Source organism: Leptodactylus fuscus, chromosome 11 (genome assembly GCF_031893055.1).
Source record: "Leptodactylus fuscus isolate aLepFus1 chromosome 11, aLepFus1.hap2, whole genome shotgun sequence".
Taxonomy (NCBI): domain Eukaryota; kingdom Metazoa; phylum Chordata; class Amphibia; order Anura; family Leptodactylidae; genus Leptodactylus; species Leptodactylus fuscus.
Genome location: NC_134275.1, coordinates 43374424 through 43396194, shown reverse-complemented (window position 1 = coordinate 43396194; position 21771 = coordinate 43374424). Strand labels below are relative to the sequence as shown.

The 21771-nt window shown below is 42.5% G+C and overlaps 1 protein-coding gene across 4 annotated transcripts in view; it reads left to right on the top strand.

Annotated features, from left to right (window-relative positions):
- The window catches only part of CACNA1B (calcium voltage-gated channel subunit alpha1 B), a 240728-nt gene that overhangs the window by 172168 nt on the left and 46789 nt on the right, over positions 1-21771 (top strand). For all 4 annotated transcript variants that reach the window (XM_075259127.1, XM_075259126.1, XM_075259129.1 and 1 more), the window contains exons 20-29: positions 3901-4719; positions 5254-5435; positions 7651-7777; positions 8463-8592; positions 8885-8944; positions 9888-9994; positions 17259-17355; positions 18268-18428; positions 18508-18645; positions 19066-19267. In XM_075259127.1, the coding sequence (XP_075115228.1) occupies positions 3901-4719; positions 5254-5435; positions 7651-7777; positions 8463-8592; positions 8885-8944; positions 9888-9994; positions 17259-17355; positions 18268-18428; positions 18508-18645; positions 19066-19267 (2023 nt within the window). The remainder of the gene's footprint in view (positions 1-3900; positions 4720-5253; positions 5436-7650; positions 7778-8462; positions 8593-8884; positions 8945-9887; positions 9995-17258; positions 17356-18267; positions 18429-18507; positions 18646-19065; positions 19268-21771) is intronic.

The following is a 21771-nucleotide window of genomic DNA, read 5'->3' as shown; positions in this document are numbered from 1 at the left end:
AAGATGCAGTCACTGATATTGTCCATTTTATTTACTCCTCTCCTTTATGCCAGAGTCCATATGTTTATTCTGATGTAGCGGAGTTGACTTTGTCATTGGCACAACATATTAAGACAATTTTACATAGGACTGCAGGAAGTATGACAGAGAGGACAAATAAGGCAGCTCCATATGATTCATGGAAATAGCGCCACTCTTGTCCATTTGTTCTGTCGTCTATCTTAACCCCACTTGATCAAAGGGATCTGGGTGCTCAGGCCCCCACCGATCTTCTGCCTGTTTGTTTCAGCAATCATTGGTGATATCAAAATCCAAATCACCACCAGTCAAAATTTCTAATATGCCACTAAGTATGTACATAGAAAAACAGGGATCCATAGCCAAAATCATATATGGGTCACCCTTGCGGTGCTGGAATACGTCCAGCATCACAGTCCGGAACAATTTCCTCTTTCGATCCTTCTCATATAGTACAGGATATGAACACATTATACACACTGTCACATGCCTGCCAGCAGTCCTGAATTTACATATAGAAGTCTATAAAGGGAGGGGCTTGTAAAATGTCTACCAAAGTGTGGGCCGTCCAAGAGAAGATATAAACATTCCCATGGGAGGGGCTTAAATGATACTATTTTGCCAAATCTAATATTGGTTCCTATGCTGGTGTAGACCCTCCACCCACACACACATACCCAACCACCAGACATGATTTTAATGACAAATTCCATGGTGATTGCACTCCATGGATGGGTGGGATATTGTTTGCCCTTTGCAACTAGGACTAGTGTTCCAATCCTTAGCCAAGGTTCCCACGGAGCCGATATCTAGGCAGACTCCCAGAGCTCTGTGTGGGTTCTACATGGACAGTATTTGGAGAAGAATTTGAGGCAGTATTTAAGATGATCAAAGTCTTACCCCATGCGACTACCCCAAAGCAAACAGAAATACTGGGGTGGGGCTTGCACAAACCACACCCCATTCAGACAGGGACAAGCCAAATTTTCTGGGATCGGTTTCTGAAAATCGGTAAATGGTATATTCGGCAGCGCAGGCAAATATGTCGATGGGGGTCATGTTACAGATTTTACTTTGGAGCCCAGAAACATTTTGGGCCGGTACCCTTTAAGTCCTGACATATTTTGCCATTTTCTGATTTTCAAAGAACTTAGCAGCTCCAGGAGAGAATTTTTTTTTTTTTGTTCCTTGCAAATTAATTCAGGCCTAGGTCTGGAAGCAGATGAAATAGACTGAACTGTATTTAAATAATACATCCCCTGCTACCTAGAATAGCTGCGCTCGTCCTGCGCCCGCCAGTCTCTCATCAGGTGCGGTGACGAATGGTTATTTGAGATGATAGCGGATTTTTATCACACACTAATTATCAGGAGAGATATCTACCCTTCCAGGCAGTCATTTCTGCTCCGTATACTTACATAGTCCAGTGTCAGTCTTCACTGCCTGGGGACCTATGACGGGTAAGCAGTTATTTAGGAATACGTTACCATAGTGTGCCATATTAAATGGAATACAGTCACTTGCACATAACAGCACATAGCAAGAAAGTAGATTTATTGTCCCCCAATGTGAGAATGGGAATGGCAGGAAGGTTAATAAACAGTGTAGTAAATCAGTAGCGATGCTATTAGCTGTAAAGGAGGTTATATGGCCATTTTACAGGTCACTGCATTATGTACAGTACAGTTTTAGGGACCCATAGACACAATGCAGTAGAAAAAAAAATATTGGCTACAGCTCCTTTAATTCCATAAAGACAGACTTCATCTTTTAAAACCATGATATTTTCGAGTAAGATGTTCTATGGTTACTACCTATGTAATATATAAGTCCAGAGCTCCATTTACATTATATTGAGCTGTAAATATTCGGCATGGCCATAGAGTTAAAGGACAAATTTCTGCCCGCTTGTAGACACCACTAGGGGGAGTGTAGGGAGTCTACCATTGTCAAAATCACTTTGAAACCACTTATGCCGTGAATTCGGATTGTGGTTGCATATGTCAAGCAACCTACACCTTTTGCCTATGGTCTTCACTACAGATTGTAACAAACTGGATTCGACCCGAATATTCCACCTGAATCTAAAACTTTGGAGGTTCATCACTTACAAACAAAAAGTGAAATTATTATATTCTGGGGTCTATTCAGACCCAAGGGAGGTGAAAAGATAATAAACAACTATACTTACCTTCCCTCTCCTTTTCTGGGTCTCCTTGGCTCTCCCCAAGTCCTCTATTGGGTGGGACCTCATGCACCCGGAGTCATAGCTGAGCACTTTGATTGGGACTTAGCGGTCGCATCATGGCCCCATAGTATAATAATTTCACTTCTGGGTCTATCCAAACTTGTTCGACCTGAAACAAATCTTTGGACTGAACAATCCGAACATGAGCCGAAACTAATCTTTTTGTCCATCCTTAGTCTCCACCCAGGACCTCCCCCAACAAAAAGGTTGCCAAGCCCCGATGTGCCACACCCAGGGAGCACCTAACATTTCATTTATAAATTATGAGCTGATTTTCTTGGCAGCAAAAATAATATGTTCACTATGTCACTAACCACCACTATGAGATCATAAAAGGGATTTAGGCCTCATGCACAAGACCTAGTGTGCAAGCTACGGCTGTTTTGAGGGGGGTGGGGGGTCCTATCCTGCTTTGTGACATTGGAACAGAACCTCCAATTAAAATCAATGGGGAAAGTCATCCAAATGTTACTCGAGTGCACTGTACTAAAAAAATTCGAATCAACTTGGCCTGCAGACTCGGTCATGTGCAGGCCTTAGATCAGGGGTGCCCAATACGTTGATCGCGAAGGACGTATGGGTCGATCGCGGTATCGGTGTCTGCTTGTTGACAGCGCAGGCTGAAAATAATCTCCGGACACTGGCAGGCCGGGGCCTTGCACTCGTTCGCAGTCAGGGCTGCGCTGGCCCCGCCTGCCAGTGTCCGGAGGTGATTCTCAGCCTGCTTTGTGAACAAGCAGACACCGGAGAGCTGTCTGCTGCTCTCACGCTCTGCCCCGCCCACAGGCCCCGCCCCTGGCCTGCCCCCACCCCCGCCCACAAGAAGTGGGTAGTAGATCTTATCCCTTGGTCAGTTTCTAAAGTAGCTCACATGCTCAAAAAGTGTGAGCACCCCTGCCTTAGATGATATATTGGTAGTTGTAGACTTCCCTTAAGAAGGGTGAACGGGGTATGAACCTATATATCCTCATCCAAATTTGCAATATTAGGACTAGAGAGATTTGTAGTAATACAGTGAAAAAAAAATTGATGAATGGGGTGTCTGCAACAAATAAACCCTGTGATCTATAATAGAGTCCCCTATCTACTGCAAGAAAATGGTCAAAAATGGGGAAATCAGAAGACTCGACTTTTGAGAAGGAAGTCTTAATGGACAATTAGATTATAGAATGTAAAGTTTTTGTTGTTTTTTATGTTCTTGTTGTATTCCCATAGACTGTGAAGTGTTTGCTCACTCTTTCTTGTAGTTGTCTCCCATGTTCGTAACGTTAGTGTCCTATAGTAAGGGATATAGGAGATCACTACCCTACTCTTACTCTCCTTCCCATCTTGCCTGTTTCACTTCTGACCACCACACATCAATGACTTCTTCTTTTTCAATTCTGGTTTTAATTTATGACATGGTCATCTATACTTTCCTGCGTTCATTCTCCGCTCTCACAGTCTCATTTTGACCATCATGAATTATTTGCAATGCAATTATCATCATCATTTTTCAGCGCTTTCTATATCCATCTTTTTATTGCTTTTTTTTGCTACACTGATTTTGCATTCATTAATACCTACATCCACCTTTTGACTTAATATGTTACATTGCTTGTGTTTCGATACATAACTTCCTTCCCTCCCTTTAGCAAACAGCAGAACTCAACCAAATGTCGGTCAGTGTGGGAGCAGCGAACCACCCAGATTCGTATGCATAACTTCCGTGCCAGTTGTGAAGCCCTCTACAGCGAGCTGGAACCTGAGGATCGACTGAGGTATGCTACCACGCTGCGCCTAAGACCTGACATGAAGAGTCACATGGATCGACCATTGTTGGTTGAGCCCCAGGATTCTACAGAGACAAAAGATGGTAGCCCAGACGCACTACCTCCAAGTGAAACAGAGCCAGGTACTGAGGTGACTGCAGAACAAGCACTGAGGAAACATCGGCATAGAGATAGGGGAACTACCGAAACCAATGGCGGTGGTCGAGAAAATGGAAACCACAATGGAGATTCTGGCAGTAATGATAGAGAAGAACGTCACCGACAGCACAGAAGTCGCAGCAAAGAAGGGGAAGGTGCGAAAGAAGGTGGAAGAGAGAGGAACCGAAGTCAGGAAAGAGGAAAGAGACACCATCGAAGGGCTTCTCCAGAAGAAGGGGCTGAGAGAGAACATAGACGGCATCGTACACACCGCCATTCTGCCGAGAGGCAAGGCAAGGAAGGCAACGGGCAACCTCCTTCTGGTAGTAAAGGGGAAAGGAAGTCAAGACATAGAGGAGGTGGATCTAGATCTGGCAACAGAGATGGTGATGGTACAATTCGAGTAGGAGAAAATGGAGAGGAAATTCCACGGTCACGACATCGGAATAGACACAAAGCCCTTTCTACCTATGATACGGACGAGAAGAAAGAAAACAAGGAGGGAGAGTCAGGAGATCGTGAGCATCGCAACTACAGGTTGAGGTAAGACCGTCTATTATTAGGTTTTTCTGCCCTTTGAGTTGTGCTATCTGAATGGCCAATATGCCAAAAAACTTAAATGTCATAATGTAGCCATAATGGAAATCTCCAATATTGGCCAACTGGATTGTGAGAATACCCCAGATGAGCAAAACCAGGAGTCCTAAAAATGCTGTTGGGAAGGTCTGGGCCAAAAGCCATCTAATGCCCATGCCCCTGTTGAGGATGATGAGGATGCTGACCCACATGTTGCTGTGTGAAGTAGTCCAATTCCATATGACATACAAGCATATATTGGACTGAGTTATACATATTACATTTAGGCAGTGACTGAGCATAATAAATTGTCTTTCTTCTGTCTATATCCTTTACTGTCAGGTTTTCAAAGTCTTCTTCCCAGCATGTGTTAGACATTTTTATGTTATCACCTCAGTTATTAAAGCTCAGTACTTCTCGATGTAATGCTTTATTGCCATCTCTTCAATATTCATTCCATTGGAAACTGCAGTAATAATAATAATGGATGGTTAACTGCAGGGACCACCGTAATGAAGCTGATGTTCCCATCGGGGGGCTTCAACAGTTGCCAGAGCAGCCAGAAGATGCTGATAATGAGAAGAACGTGAACAGGATGTTCCAGCCTCATCCAGAGCGGTCCAGCATGGTCAATATACCAGTAACCATCACTGCACCGCCCGGAGAGAGCGCCGTCATACCAAGTAAGAACAGGTTCTTGCTTAGCGCTATGGCTCCTGGCAGTGTCAGCACCAGTACCATGGCTGTGCCAAGTTTTTAATTTATGGACATCTTTAACAACACTCACATCAGTAAAAGTTTGAAGGTTAATGCACAAAGTGCGCCTGCCAAGCTCTAGAGCCTTATTTACACGCTCACTTATTTATATCATGGTGTCAAGTGGGATTTAATATTTTAATGAGTGTTACAAGGAGATTATTTGTGCATTGTTCATACCTGTGTTACCTTCAGAAGATTAAGACTTAGAAGTAGAAATCAAATAGAATTTGTTTGGGCACTACACAAGCTATTGTACGTCCATCATCTTAATGCATATAAAAAATGGCTACCAAATACTTCACAAGGCCTATAGGGAGGCCTATAGGGCACTCATATTTGTAAGGGGCAATATCTATTTGCTGCATTCCTAGCTGGAGAAAAAGTTGATGTCACAAGCGTGGTCTGTGGCTGGCCTGTACTCCAGTTGTCACTGGCAAATGCATCCCACTTGGCCTTGTGTGATAGGGCAGTCTTGATGTTGTCACTGTCAGCTCTGCTAAAATTTTGCACATGTGGCCCTTGTTTATGAGCTGGCACATGCATGGTACTTTCTTTGCTGCAGAATTTCCAAGACGTTTTCAATAGAGCTTATGGTGACTTCACCAAAGACAACCCCATAAATCAAGTCCAAGAACGAGGTGTTGGGTGGGTTTTACCAATGAGACCCCAGTTGGCGTTGCGGCACTTGCCAGATAATTTGTATATCACAATAAGCTTTTCCTCCGCAATCAAAATTGCATGAAAAGAAGATGTCTGAGAGCCCTACCAAGCACTAGGAGGCATATGATAGGTATATTTCACTTGGCAGATTAAGGGTAATATTGATGGCCTTGTATTTTTAATTGTTGAGGGTCCAACCTCCAGGACCCCCTGCTGATTAGCACATTGAAGGTGCCACTGCATCTAGTATCACATTTCATCCAATTTAAGTGAATTGGAAGAGTTGCAGTAGCAGACACTTCCATATGCACATCTGGCTACAATAAAGTAGCCTCTAAAGAAAGGTAAACTGTTGAAAATACAGGCTGATTTACTTGTGCTGACCCGTCTGACTCTAACCATTGACTAGAGGTTGGATCACCAACTATCGGATGTATGTTAATAGCAGACCTGACCAATACACTGCTTATGTCTTCAGTCATATGATAACTTAAGCTATACATAGATATGGATGAAACAGACATATTTCTATGCACTTTGATGAATGAGGCCCTATGCAAAAGACAACACTTTACATTTGCTGCTCCCAGACAGCCATCAGAATGGCAACCCTCATTGCCTGTAGTACATTGGTAGCCCCCCATTTCAATGAGTATGAAGTATCCCCATAACACTCCCTTCCAGTGCCCGAAGCTGAGAATTTCACGGTAAAGTTACTCTTTTAGGATTTATACTTTACAGAACAATTTGCTTTGGTCGTAAAGGTGAAATTTTATTGAGTGATTTCCAGACTAAAGAGCTTCTGGCGTCAAGTGATGTGGTCATATTTGTCTATATTAAAATATCGGCACCTTTGACACAAAGATTGTTTGTTTTCCAGTCTAAGTGACTATAAAATTAAATAAAACTTAGCAAATGATAGTCCATTAAACGCAGCATCCTACAATGACCAAAGTCATCCAAATACTCTGGATATTATAGAAGCCCGATCATGTCTCACTTTTCAATTGCATACATTCATTTTCAATATTGGGGTGGGGGGATCATGAGAAAACTGTGTTCTCAACAGTATGTGGGAGATATTAAAGAGCACCAACTCTGCTTCAATAGGTGCAATTGGAATTTTTTTCTCTCATATATACCATTCCAGAGCAATTGGTGCTGTTCGTTTCAGCACCCAATATGCTAGCTTGGCAGCCTAGTGTCAGGTGGCGGTCCCTTTCTGGCTGCTATAGCCCAGAACTGCCTTGACAGTAGAGAGTCTGATTAGCATATTAAGTGCTTAAACAAACAGCACCATTTGCTCAGGAATGATGGGGCTATAGAAAAAATTCCAACTGTGCCAGAATCAGTGGGGCACAGTCTATTGGAGGATGTAGATTGCTGTTGAGTTGTTATTTTCTGTAAGCTTTGTCTGGTTTATTCTAGGTTTATTGCGCTTTTAACTTTATCACGTTTATCATGTTTGTATATTTGTAGTAAATAATGTGGAGTTTGAGGTGAAATCTGAAGAGAAAAAGGAGATGGAGGCCGATGACCTGACTAAAAACGGACCAAAGCAGATCCTGCCATATAGTTCTATGTTCATCTTCAGTTCCACTAATCCGTAAGTACTAGGGGCCAAGCATCTCATGGTTCCAGTTACCTGATAGTGGGCCTCAAGTTTCAGCTCAACCTTGTTCTTGAACCCTTGACATCATTGTATCCTAAAGTGTCGAGTGGGGGGTGGGTGGGTGGGGATTTATTAAGACAGGCATTTCCTATGCCAGTCCTAAAAGAATATAGAATCCACAACTGGTGCGAGGCACTCCTGAATTATTAAGAGGCTCTGGCCTGTAAATAAATCAGGCACACTCCTCAAGTCAATGGGGTGGATTTATTAAGAATGGTGTTTCGTACATGGTGAAAGGTGTCGTTGTTCTAGAGTGACAAGTGTCAGTGTGCTATTGCTGTGTCCCTTGTGTGCCATTGTTCTAGATACCCCAGTTTCCATGGTCATTGTTCTTCACCCACAAGTGTTGGGGTGCTATTGTTCTAGATATCCATATGTCAAGGCGTCTATTCTATAATTGTCAGTCTGCTAGCGTTCTAGATCCCAGAGGGAGAATTTGTAATTTTTCTAGAAACCCAGCAGTTAAGTGCCTTTTATATCCACCCTGTTGATGGCAGGTTATTTGCCTTAGATGTTGAGAAGTAATATCTTCCTGCAGGCTGCATCTATATATCCATAAGTTACATTCACTTAAGGATAAAATTCTTCATTTCTTTATTCATTCTTAATTTTCCGGCAGAGTCCGTCGCTTGTGTCATTACATTGTCAATATGCGCTACTTTGAAATGGTCATATTGGTGGTGATCGCTCTGAGCAGCATTGCACTGGCCGCAGAGGATCCTGTCCAAGCTGATGCCCCTCGTAATGATGTAGGTACAACTCCAAAGCATAAGGTGCACTAATACTACCCCTTACACAATAAAGGTCAGTTCACACAGAGTTTTTTTGGTGAGGATTTTGACGCTGAATCTGCCTCAAAATCAGCCTCCAAAAAGGGCCTGCCAATAGAACTCTATTGAGAGGCTTTTTTTGGAGGCTGAATTTGAGACGGATTCAGCGTCAAAATCCTCGCCAAAAACTCCATGTGATCTGACCCTAATATGGTCAGCTCTATGCTAGCACCGCATTCCTACTCTGATCCTTCCATCATTCTGATTTCAGGTGCTGAAATACATGGATTATATCTTCACAGGGGTCTTCACCTTCGAGATGGTGATCAAGGTAAGGACAGTCACAATCCTTGGTTATGCAGACACATATAAGATCCACTTAGGCCGGGGCCCCATGTGGCGTAAATGCCGCAGAAAAAAACGCAGCGTTTTACTGCAAATGCCATCCACATATTGTGGATATTTCCATTATACCTACGGAAACACTGGTGGTTTTCCTATAGGTTTGATGGAAGCAGAAAGTCGGCAGTGGAATCCTCTGTGGACTTTCTGTGAAAAGTGCTGCGGAAAAAAAAGCAATGTATCAGTTAACAACCTCCACCACCCCAAGACAAAGGTATTTCTTACACTAGTGTAATTTTATGGATTTAGCATTTTATTATGATTAATTTTAAGAGTAAATTGGTAGTGAAGTGACAGCCCCACCGCCACCGTGTTTTCCTCAGACGCTCCTTGTATAACTTAATTAACATTTACACTGCGCTGTCAGCGACTAATTAAAAGCTCAGCATTTCGGGGAGTCCGCTAGTCCACACATTTACTCATTAAAATCCAGAAATGTCTTCAAATATTACTCAGTGTTTGGAAATTTCTGAACTCCCCCACTTCAAAACACTGCGGCTAATGGTGACTTAATCTAGTGGTGTAAACTAATTACTTATGCTATTCATGGACTGGAGAGCGCAGCCTCCAACTACATATACAAAAAGTACTCACTGCGAGCGCTATCTTATGACCACCAGCAGCAGGGTTAGCCACTTACCCATTACTACTATGCCACATGTGGCCGCGACCTTAACATAGCTACATATTCCAGATCCTACGTCACGGTTATTGATACATGCACTGTTGCAAAACCACAAATATCAACATGTCTTGACTACTACAGACAGACCTCATCAATCAGACTGGCTGAGCCATGTGATCAGTCTCCTAATATACTGTATACAGCCAGTATCCTTACTACAATGGTCTCTGTGTCTGCATTCCTACAGATGATTGACTTGGGACTGCTCCTTCACTCCGGCTCCTATTTTCGAGATCTGTGGAATATTCTAGATTTTATTGTCGTCAGTGGCGCTCTAGTGGCTTTTGCTTTCTCGTAAGTATTTTATGCTCCATTTCAAATAAATTTTGCAAAGATTGCACATAGTCTATATAATAACAAGGCATTATGTATCGCAGTGAGATGAGATGAGCAAATCTGGGAAAATTTGCTGACAAGTGAATTTCTCGTTGTGCAAGACAATATAAACCGTAGAACAGCTAGCGTGTATTACCAGCTGACAAATCACATCCTGCCCACAGATTTGCTTTTGTTATCTAGCTGTTGTTTACAGTTATTAGTCTGTATTTTTTCAGTTTTATTGAATTGTTCAGTAATATGTTTATTTATGGCAATAGAACCAACATATAATACCTTTATGTGTATTGACTCACATCAGTTCCAGTCCAAGTAGTGCACGTTAGGCTTGGTTCACATATGCGTTTGGTATTCTGTTCGGGGAGTCCGCTTGGGGACCCCCCAAACAGAATACCGCATGCATTGACAAGCAGTGAGCTTATGAAAGGACAAGGACCCCATAGACTATAATGGGGTCCGTGTGTTTTCCGTGTGGTGTCCGCACGGAACATGCAGGGAGAAAAATACTCCATGAACTACTTTCATCTCTGCATGACTCGTACGCAAAACACATGGACCCCATTATTACAAGCTGACCGTTTGTCAATGAGTTTTGTATTCCATTCGGGGGGTTCCCAAGCGGACTCCCGAAAGGAATAACAAACGCAGATGTGAACCAGGCCTTATGTAATATACACATTTTAGTGACACACACACACTAGCTGGTACATCTTCCCTATACTGTTACATGGTAGCAAACTATTAGAACTGGAGAAACATTTGTTGCTGCTGATACATATAACCCACAAAGGATTGGATACAACTGTTACAAACCATAAACTTTGAGAACTATTAGCGAATGTTCACAAGGCCTTGCCATGCAAAATTTGTAAATTTCCTATCTCCGTTCACATGAATGGGAGGCTCAGGCACAATCCACCTGAAGATCAGACAAGATGCTTCTTTCTCCCGCTACCCCTCACATTGTATTCAATGGGAGTCAGAGACTGAAGAAGGAAGCTAAAATCCTACTCAATGGTGCCAGACACTCTGCTTATGAGTCCCATTCATCTGAGCCTAAAAAGCAAATACAAGCAGAGGGCTGGAAAGTGGATTTAAGGAAAGGAATTTAAGGTGCCCTGTGAACTTACCCTTATACTTTAGGCTATGTTTACTGGGTGAATAATGAACAACCCTTCGAAATGTACAACACAAGACTATACAGTATACTGTAGTATGCTCAATGCTCGGTGCGTAATTCCAGTACATACCAGAGCGTAGAAATCCTGAGGTTATTGTCACTAGAAACCTACTGCCCTCTGTAGGCATAGAGCTGCAAAAGCTATAGCAAACATTTCTCTATAGAAAATACTTTTCTTCTTATCTCTGCACACTTAAAGGAACACTCCAAGACAAGTTTACATAACTAGGGCAGGGCATGAGGAGGAGGAGCATGACACAGGTATACAGAGAACCCACACATGTGTCATGCTCTGCCACCTCAGGCCCTGCAACCAGCTTTTCCTGGCTCCTCTGCATCTTTATCATTATATAACTATGTAGAGTTACCATTTAGTAAGATATAAAGTAAGATATAATGATATGCATATTATAAGATGAGTGGGCTGTATGTGCTGTAAGCACTCTGTGCTGCTGTTGAGTCATTCTCTGCCATTGTCTGTGTATGTCACTGATTATAAGCTCTCTCTTTGTCTCCTTGTCACTGGCTTCTCTCTTTTTCTCTAGGAGTTTTGTTGGGTAAATTCAATTTCTTTTTCCCCCCTAGCACATACAGGAACTCCTGTATGTCCATGTAGTCGTATAACCTAGAGCCATTGGAATGATCCCATCTGATCCTCTCTCCACCATCTCAACCTTCTCAATACCAGATGCAGTTACGGTTCATTACATCTTGTAAATCGATACAAATTACTGGGACTGCCCATCGCTTTATGATCATTGGGCATCTGACCTCTGGTAATCCATACCAACCTTGAGAATGAAGGGACTGCCACCCTTGTTTGGCACTGCAGCCCCTTCAATGTTCCTCACTGTACACCGCAGCTCTGGCCACATGTCTCTGCAATGGGCTGCAGGTGGTCCTAGTCATCTAAATCAAATTGTAGCCCCCTTATCTCTAGCATCACTTGGCGTCCCAGAGGTCAGACCCCCAACAATCATAAAGTCATGTCATATCCTAGTGATATACTATCACTTTGCAAGATGGAAATACCCTTTTAAGAGTCCAATTCTAACACACAGTAAAGGTAGCCTGCTATATGGATAACCTCACTAGCTTCTAACCTTTTTAGAAAGCATGGTGACAGCACCACCACAGGAGAAGTAAAGCATTACACAGTTCCTTTTGAAATCAGTGGGCTGTCCATCAATTACATGAATGAATCAGAGACACTCTTAGACTCTGCTAATAGGTGATGTCACTCCAACTGGGTACTACCAGGTCTGACTATCTTTTAAGTCCACACATTGGGGCAGATTCATTAAGACACTGCACCACTATTTTGGCGTACAAAAAAGTCACAGACCTGCAGTTAACAACTTTATAATGCCACTTGGGACTAAAACGCTTTTCAAACAGTGAGCCAAGGCGGGCATGGTCAGCTCCATAGTCTGCTCCTAATTCTGTCACAATGACAGAAATCTACACCAGCTATGAGTTGGCATTGATTTTTGTTGAGACACACGGATATGAGTCTGATAAAAACTCCACTGTCATAGATATCATCAAGACCAGTGCTTTGCATGCATCAACCCCATAGACATATATTCTTAGTGAAAATAGAAAATTGTGTTATAGTTGTATATTTATATGTATATCTCCCATGACACTTGACACTTGAAGCCATTAACATTAGGTGTCTAAGGGAGGCCATACCCCTTAAATAAATGTAGGCCAAATACTTATTTAGCCAACAGCTACTCCACCTGACTCCACCATACATAGGCTCAGGCAAACATGCCTATGTTTTCAATAGGGAGAGGGGAATAAGTTGCCACCAGACACCTCAGGATAGGACATGTTGAAATCCAACTGCCCAATCTTTGTTCCCCCAACATCTGCCATCAATGGAGAGACAGCCAGTCCTGCTGAAATTGGCAGGTTTGGCCAAGATTCCTCTCCCATCATGTATGGGTATACTACTCAAGTGTAAAATATTTTTGCAAAAGTAGCATGTACAATATTATTCTATTAGTCGGGAAAAAGTCTTGATGCCCCCCTAAATATTGCACATATATCCTATAGAAATAATGCTCATATATCCTATAGAAATTTGGACAGAATATTCCATGTGAGATCCACTGGAGAAACTGAAGCACAAAAGCTGCTATAACCTGCAGCGAGCAATTTCTTACAGTCATCACATTGGTTGCTCTGTTACAACACCCTTTTCTCCCTGCACTGGTTTTGCATCAGCATCCATGAATGTTAAGTTTTATCTGCATTTTTCTCTGCATTTAGTAACCCACCCATGCACTTACCTCATTCTACCCTGACTAACCAAAGGAATACAATATAATTGTATTGTAAGAGGGGCAGGAAGTGCAATGAGCCTTCCAGGGCTACCCGTACACTGCGCCCTCTTCTTCATCATTCCACTTTGATGACCTGATATACCTGTGCTGTGATGGCCGTACATAGTTGGGTTACAGTATATGAACACAGTCCTTAACGGAATTATCCTGAACTATGATAGTGAGCTCCACTTCCTCTACCTAGGAAGTTACATTAGGTCCTTTTGTCACATGGCCATGCTACAACTTAGGCTGGGTTCACACCAGCACTGAATCTCCGTTTGGGGATTCCGTTCCACGTTCCGCTTGAAAAATGCAGAGAGACAAGTGCTGCAACCAGCGCTTTTCTCCCATTTTTCACCCCTTTTGGGCAGAAACCGAACAGAAACCTGGTGGACCACATTATAGTCTATGGAGTTCCATGGGTTTCCACGGGTAACCGCTTTTTTAAGCAGATTAGGTTTCTGTTTGGACCCCCCTTCCCGAATGGAAACCGGAATGCAGATGTGAAGCTAGCCTTAGCCCTGTTCATCTGAATGATGCTGAACTGTAGCATGGCCCCGTAACCACTGGATGTGATGTCACTTCCTGACAAGAGGAAGTGGAACGTACTTCCATAGTTCTGAATAGGCATTTCATTAATCTTATATCACACTTTTGTGATGTATGGAAGTGGATTTGTCACCTAAAACCCCACAAAGAACAATTTTACCAAATTTTCATATTATATAAGTATTGTCTGCAATATAAAAGCTTTTTGGCAACGAGTCTGGGGAGACCCATTGCAGTTGTCCCGTGCCTTACACAATGGTGCAAAGCAGAACTTCCTAGTGTTTTCCTAAACTTGGTGTGACTACCCTATCCCAGGCTGGCCATGCCCAAATTATGAAAACCATTAGGCTTACTGCACAAAAGCAAATATCATCCAGAAAATCCAGATTGTGTATTCTGTGCATTTCCCAGAATTAATCTGGTCCAGAGACCAGGACTCCTTGCTTCATAGTGATCTATGACAAAGGAGTCCTTGCCTCCCTGCGGTCTCACTGTCCTGCATTATATCTGTATATTGTGGTACAGTAGTACAGTACAGTAGTAGGTGAGACACAGACTCCTAGTGTCATAAATCTTTATAACACAAGGAGTCACAGTCTCCGGACCAGGTTCAGCCATGGAAATGCAGCCTGTGTGCATGTGGCCTAAAGTGTTTTCCAGGACTTCTTGCTTCCACAGACAGCGCCACACTTGTCATTAGGCTGTCTGTGGTTTTGCAGCTCATACTCATTCCCTTCAGTGTGGTTGAACTACATTGCCAGATGCAACCAATGGAGAGGTGTGGAGCTATTTCTTAAAGAAGGCAGCCATGTTTTTTTTTAATCTTATATAACTCCTTTAAACTTGACTCATTGCCTCAAGGCACTATGGTCCTGAATTCTGGGACAATGAGAAATGGACTTAGAGATTTATTTTTTTTAAAGAATCCCAAATGCCATGTTTTATCAAATTTGCAGACTGCATCCATGTGTTAGGCCTGTATGGGCAGAATTGTTCTTTAATGTGGTTTTCCCACTAACACCTTTCCTTTATGCATAGGGTTGGGGATAAGTGTCTGATCGCTGGGGGCCTGGACAGTGCGAGTCTCAGTGACTACAAGAATGGGAGTTCTCGAGTGCCCTGTGTGAATGAGGTGGTAGCATGCATGTATGACACCATTCCATTCACTTCTATGTGACTGCTGTATCTCTGTCAGTCCCCTATAAGTGAATAGGACAGCGATCACGTATGTACACTAACATTCCATTTACATGGGGAACCTCCATTCTAATGATAGGTGCTCGGGCCTCCAGTTGATAGGAGACACGTGCTGTTTGTGAGCAAACTCATTTAAGACTTTAAAGGGCTTTTAGGTATTAGTGTTGGGGATGTTGGGGCAGCTACTATGTGGACGTATTGTACTTCTATACACACAAACATCTGAACAGGAGACTCTGTGGGTGTACCATGTACTTGACGTGGGTCCATAGAAGCAGCTGTGTGTGTGGATCACGTCCATATAGTCACCATCCTCAAGATTTCAGTTTTGTGGGAAATATTGTCATCCTCAAATCTAACAATCTTATAAAAATCCGGCACATGGTATTATTCACAACAGATCTGCATGACTAACCAGGATATGCATGTGTACCGCATGTTCTGCATTAGGGGATGACCCCTGTATGCTGTGGATTTGCACTGGTAAATATGGGAATCAGGTTTTGGCTAACATCTGATAAGAATATACATTTTACTTAACTTAGAGCAAGTCAGCAGTGCCAGGGCTGAACGTTCTCCATACTCAATATACGCCTATTTACTGTGTATATCCAGAATAAGGAAATCCTTCAGTTATGGCCTGCTGCCTTCCCCATTGCCACTGCTCCTGCATATACCACTAGCCAACAGCACGTACGCTTATAATACAGAGGAACGAAAGATCTTATTCTGTAGACATAGAATTATTGTTACTGTCATCCTATTTCTCCAATTATAATATCCAATTATAATAATGGGTGGTACCTTGACAATTTTTATGTGTACTTTTCTTACTATTTTAAATTTTCATTTTTATTATTGCTGCATTGATATTGGACCTTAAAGGGGTTCACTAGGTATTGAATAAGAGCTGAGTTGCAGTAACCTTGCTCAGCCACTATACAGTTCACAGACCTGTATGCTTCTGGCTACGGTTACTGATATTACCTGATCGCTGGGATGCTGGGAGATCTTCATCGATCTGATTCACATGATCCATACTAAGGACAGGACATGACTTTAGACACCAACTCCCATCATGCGACCAAAAAATGCTGGGTCGCCATTTTAGTTAATGGAGTGGCATTGCGACCACAACATTGCTCAACTATTCTAGAATTTAAGGTTACGGTTGCGGCACCCTCTGGGTTGTAATACTACTCTATTCACTAAGATATGTGAATCATTTGCATAGCAAACCAGTGATTTTTGGTAGTGCAGTGTTAGTTGCAGCTAAAATTGTTGTGTAGCCCAGGCCTAACATTGTTGTCCAAGTCAATTCAACAATCTTAAAAGAACAACCATAAAGACTAAGTCGTTCATAGAATTCCCTATTGTTCTGCCAGCTTTAGGCTTGTATTAGAGGGATATAATATGCCTTCCTTTTTGCAGCCATACCATGATTGTAATACGTGGACCAAACCACTACATAGATTCATGGGCAACTCAGTGTTTTTTGGAAACTTCCAAATGTGAACATGCATAGTGACCCATATATAAGCCCTCAAGTTCTTTTGGTACTATGTAGATGTTGAGTTGACTATCCAGGTTATTATTGCACTGAGACGTGACCCATGTTGCCTAGGTACAAAGGGCAGCATGTTTTGTTGCTCTTTTTTTGACAAAAACTGTCCTATTTATGTCGATGGGTAACAACAATGACTCCAGCCATGACCCAGTGATGTCATCAGCAGTATATCAATTTGGACAATATAGATTTTCTATTCTTATATGATGGTTCTCTGTATTATAAGTAATAATAGTTGGCGGAATAAGACAACCCCGATCCATAATTCATTCATGAACTCAAGCAGATCTCTTCAAGAGGAGAGAAAGGGAATGCAACTCCTTTGGGATGTTCCTTGTTTGGGGATCTTCTTACCTTTTCTATGCTGACTGTTCCTCTGTGTGTGCTCTGTAGAGGGAACAAAGGAAAAGATCTGAACACAATCAAATCCCTGAGGGTTCTTCGTGTCTTGCGTCCACTGAAGACCATCAAGAGGCTGCCCAAGTTAAAGGTTGGATTTGTCTTTATATTCTATTTTTCTAGCATTTGATATAGCCTTGTTGAAGAACCCTTGTGGATTAATTTTAGCCTGTAGCAACCATTAATTCTTGGTCACAGAATGTTTGCACCATTTATGTCATGGAATTAAAATGTACTTTGTGACTGGAAATGGCAAACACCATCAAAGACTGCCTTAGAATATATTACATGATACAGATTCCATTACTAACTGCAATGGTCACTTTACCATAAGTAAATCATACAACAAAATATAAGAAACTTTGTAATATATCTTGTTAGGGAAAAATGCCTCTTTCTCCACTGATCAGGCTCTTTTCATGCCATACCCTCCATCCTAAACCCATCATGCTCACTGGAATCTCTGATGAATTTGTCATAGTCTCCCAGTCTCCCTAGATGGAGCCTGCGGCCCCTGCAACCTCTATTATGCCCCACAGCGGCCCCTGTGACCTCTATTATGCCCCACTGTCTGTTATGCCACTGTTGACAGTCTCCGTGATGTCTGGGACATTACCATAAAAACTTGAAGCCTGCTAGGAGTAACACCAGATCCAGGAAAGGTATCAGTGTTTTTTATGTTTATTCATCTCCCCTGAGTCTCCGATTATTATATTCGGGAGTCTGAAAAGACCCTCGAAGTATAATAATAGTGGTAGTTGTTGGGGTTTGCAGCCCGTTCCTTTTCACAGCTGCTTCTGCTCCCTTCTTCTGCATCCTATAGCAGAAGGGGAAGTGGGGAGCGGCCATGAGCAGGAATGGGGATAGGTAGGTAAATAGGGCCTTACCTTCTAGGGATACTCCATTAACAATATTAGATTTCTGTCTTTCCATATTTCTTAGAGAAGCAAAATTTTCCTTCTCATGATGTGTGCTTACATGGCCGATACTTTGGTTTTGCCAGGCCGTGTTTGACTGTGTGGTCAACTCTCTGAAGAACGTATTGAACATTCTCATCGTGTATATGCTGTTCATGTTCATCTTTGCCGTCATTGCCGTTCAACTCTTTAAGGGCAAGTTCTTCTATTGTACAGATGAGTCAAAAGATCTAGAAAAGGACTGCAGGTAAGTGTTGGCTACTCCGAGGATGGGCTCTTAAGAGTTGTAATTGACTCAATGTCCTCATGACTTTCTCTTTGTCCAGGGGAGAATACCTAAACTATGAAAATGATGATGTGCGGGCTCAAGCCAGGCAATGGAAGAAATATGAATTCCACTATGATAATGTTCTTTGGGCTTTACTGACTCTCTTTACTGTCTCCACCGGCGAAGGGTGGCCCAAGTGAGTATCTGGTTCTAGACACTGGATATCTATTTTACGTCCATATCTTTTTCAAATCTGTGTCCATACACATTAATTAAACTTTGGCTGAACTCCCCAGTTTCGTAGGACCCGCAATTCATCCAATGTGTATGAGGTGTCCCAACTCTTTCCCAAAGTCAGATTTCGGTTAAAAAAAGAAGGGTTGAGCATCTTGGTTTTCAGCATGTCCCATCCTTTGTTTTCAGGGAATACAAGACACCTCCAGGACTGCTTGGCAGTAGCTTATGACTTCCAATGTAAGCTCAGCTGAGCCAAGCATACATGTTTATAGAGGAGTTGTGAGGCTAGGTCAAGTAATTCAAGCTAGAGACAGGGGAACAAAAACAATCAAAAAAAAGTAATGAAGTCTAGATGTAAAGACGTCTTCTTGCTTTTCAGTGTCCTCAAACATTCTGTAGATGCCACCTATGAAGATCAAGGTCCAACACCCGGATTCCGAATGGAGATGTCCATCTTTTACGTGGTCTATTTTGTGGTCTTTCCTTTCTTCTTTGTAAACATCTTTGTAGCTTTGATTATCATCACATTCCAAGAGCAAGGTGATAAGGTCATGTCAGAGTGCAGTCTGGAGAAGAATGAGGTGAGAACAGGTTGGGAAAGGAGAGGAGAAATGCCAGAACTTCCAATGTAATCCTCTTCCTTATGTAATTACATTCCATCCTATCAGACATGGTCTCATTCCAGTACCAAGTAATTCCAAGATATGCAATTTCCATCTTTGTATTATACTTGTAGCCACACATTCCAGGATAGCAGGTCAATCTCTCTCTGCTGTGGGAGCTACATTAAAATGATTTGTCCTGCACTGACAGTGCTTTCCATATATCCTATGATATGAAATGAACATTATAATGGAAGGATCAAATATTACACCCTGTTCCCATCCTGTTTTGAGACTCTTATTAAAATATACTAAGCGAACAGCCCAATGGAAGGCTATGACATATGGAGCCCAATGGGCATATACACTAGTTGCTTTTTTTGTGCTGTAATATAGGGCCTTACCCAAAGTGGACAATCACTGGAAAGAATAGTTGTTAGTTAGTTAGTTGTCAGTGATTGGGAACCTAATGATGATGTTGATGTGGTTTATTACTAGAAGTGACAGGAGGAGGTCAGGAGGTCTGGTTACATAGACAATAGAGATGAGCGAACAGTGTTCTACCGAACTCATGTTCGATCGGATATTAGGCTGTTCGGCATGTTCGAATCGAATCGAACACCGCGTGGTAAAGTGCGCCATTACTCGATTCCCCTCCCACCTTCCCTGGCGCCTTTTTTGCTCCAATAACAGCGCAGGGTAGGTGGGACAGGAACTACGACACCGGTGACGTTGAAAAAAGTAGGCAAAACCCATTGGCTGCCGAAAACATGTGACCTCTAATTTAAAAGAACAGCGCCGCCCAGCTTCGCGTCATTCTGAGCTTGCAATTCACCGGGGACGGAGGTTTCCGTCCAGTTAGCTAGGGGTTAGATTCTGGGTAGGCAGGGACAGGCTAGATAGGAAGGAGAAGACAACCAACAGCTCTTATAAGAGCTAAATTCCAGGGAGAAGCTTGTCAGTGTAACGTGGCACTGACGGGCTCAATCGCCGCAACCCAGCTTTCCCAGGATCCTGAATGGAATACACTGTCAGTGTATTCCCGTATACCCGATATATACCCCCGATACCCGTTCCAACGGTGTGCCCCCCCACCTTCACCCCAGAAATACCCTGCAAGTCCCCTAGCAATAGGATTGGGGCTATATACACCCACTATTTTTGCTACTGCCATATAGTGCCATTGTCTCACTGGGAATTCAAAGAATATATTGGGCTTACATATAACTTCAATTCCAGGGAGAAGCTTGTCAGTGTAACGTGGCACTGACGGGCTCAATCGCCGCAACCCAGCTTTCCCAGGATCCTGAATGGAACACACTGACAGTGTATTCCCGTATACCCCATATATACACCCCAAATCCCCGTTCCAACGGTGTGCCCCCCCACCTTCACCTCAGAAATACCCTGCAAGTCCCCTAGCAATAGAATTGGGGCTATATACACCCACAATTTTTGCTACTGGTATATAGTGCCATTGTCTGACTGGGAATTCAAAGAATATATGGGGGTTATGTGCACCCACAATTTTTAATACTGGTATACAGTGCCATTGTCTGACTGGGAATTCAAAGAATATATGGGGGTTATGTGCACCCACAATTTTTAATACTGGTATACAGTGCCATTGTCTGACTGGGAATTCAAAGAATATATTGGGGTTATGTGCACCCACAATTTTTAATACTGGTATACAGTGCCATTGTCTGACTGGGAATTCAAAGAATATATGGGGGTTATGTGCACCCACAATTTTTACTACTGGTATACAGTGCCATTGTCTGACTGGGAATTCAAAGAATATATGGGGGTTACGTGCACCCACAATTTTTAATACTGGTATACAGTGCCATTGTCTGACTGGGAATTCAAAGAATATATGGGGGTTACGTGCACCCACAATTTTTACTACTGGTATATAGTGCCATTGTCTGACTGGGAATTCAAAGAATATATGGGGGTTATGTGCACCCACAATTTTTAATACTGGTATATAGTGCCATTGTCTGACTGGGAATTCAAAGAATATATGGGGGTTATGTGCACCCACAATTTTTACTACTGGTATACAGTGCCATTGTCTGACTGGGAATTCAAAGAATATATGGGGGTTATGTGCACCCACAATTTTTAATACTGGTATACAGTGCCATTGTCTGACTGGGAATTCAAAGAATATATGGGGGTTATGTGCACCCACAATTTTTAATACTGGTATACAGTGCCATTGTCTGACTGGGAATTCAAAGAATATATGGGGGTTATGTGCACCCACAATTTTTACTACTGGTATACAGTGCCATTGTCTGACTGGGAATTCAAAGAATATATGGGGGTTATGTGCACCCACAATTTTTTATACTGGTATACAGTGCCATTGTCTGACTGGGAATTCAAAGAATATATGGGGGTTATGTGCACCCACAATTTTTACTACTGGTATACAGTGCCATTGTCTGACTGGGAATTCAAAGAATATATGG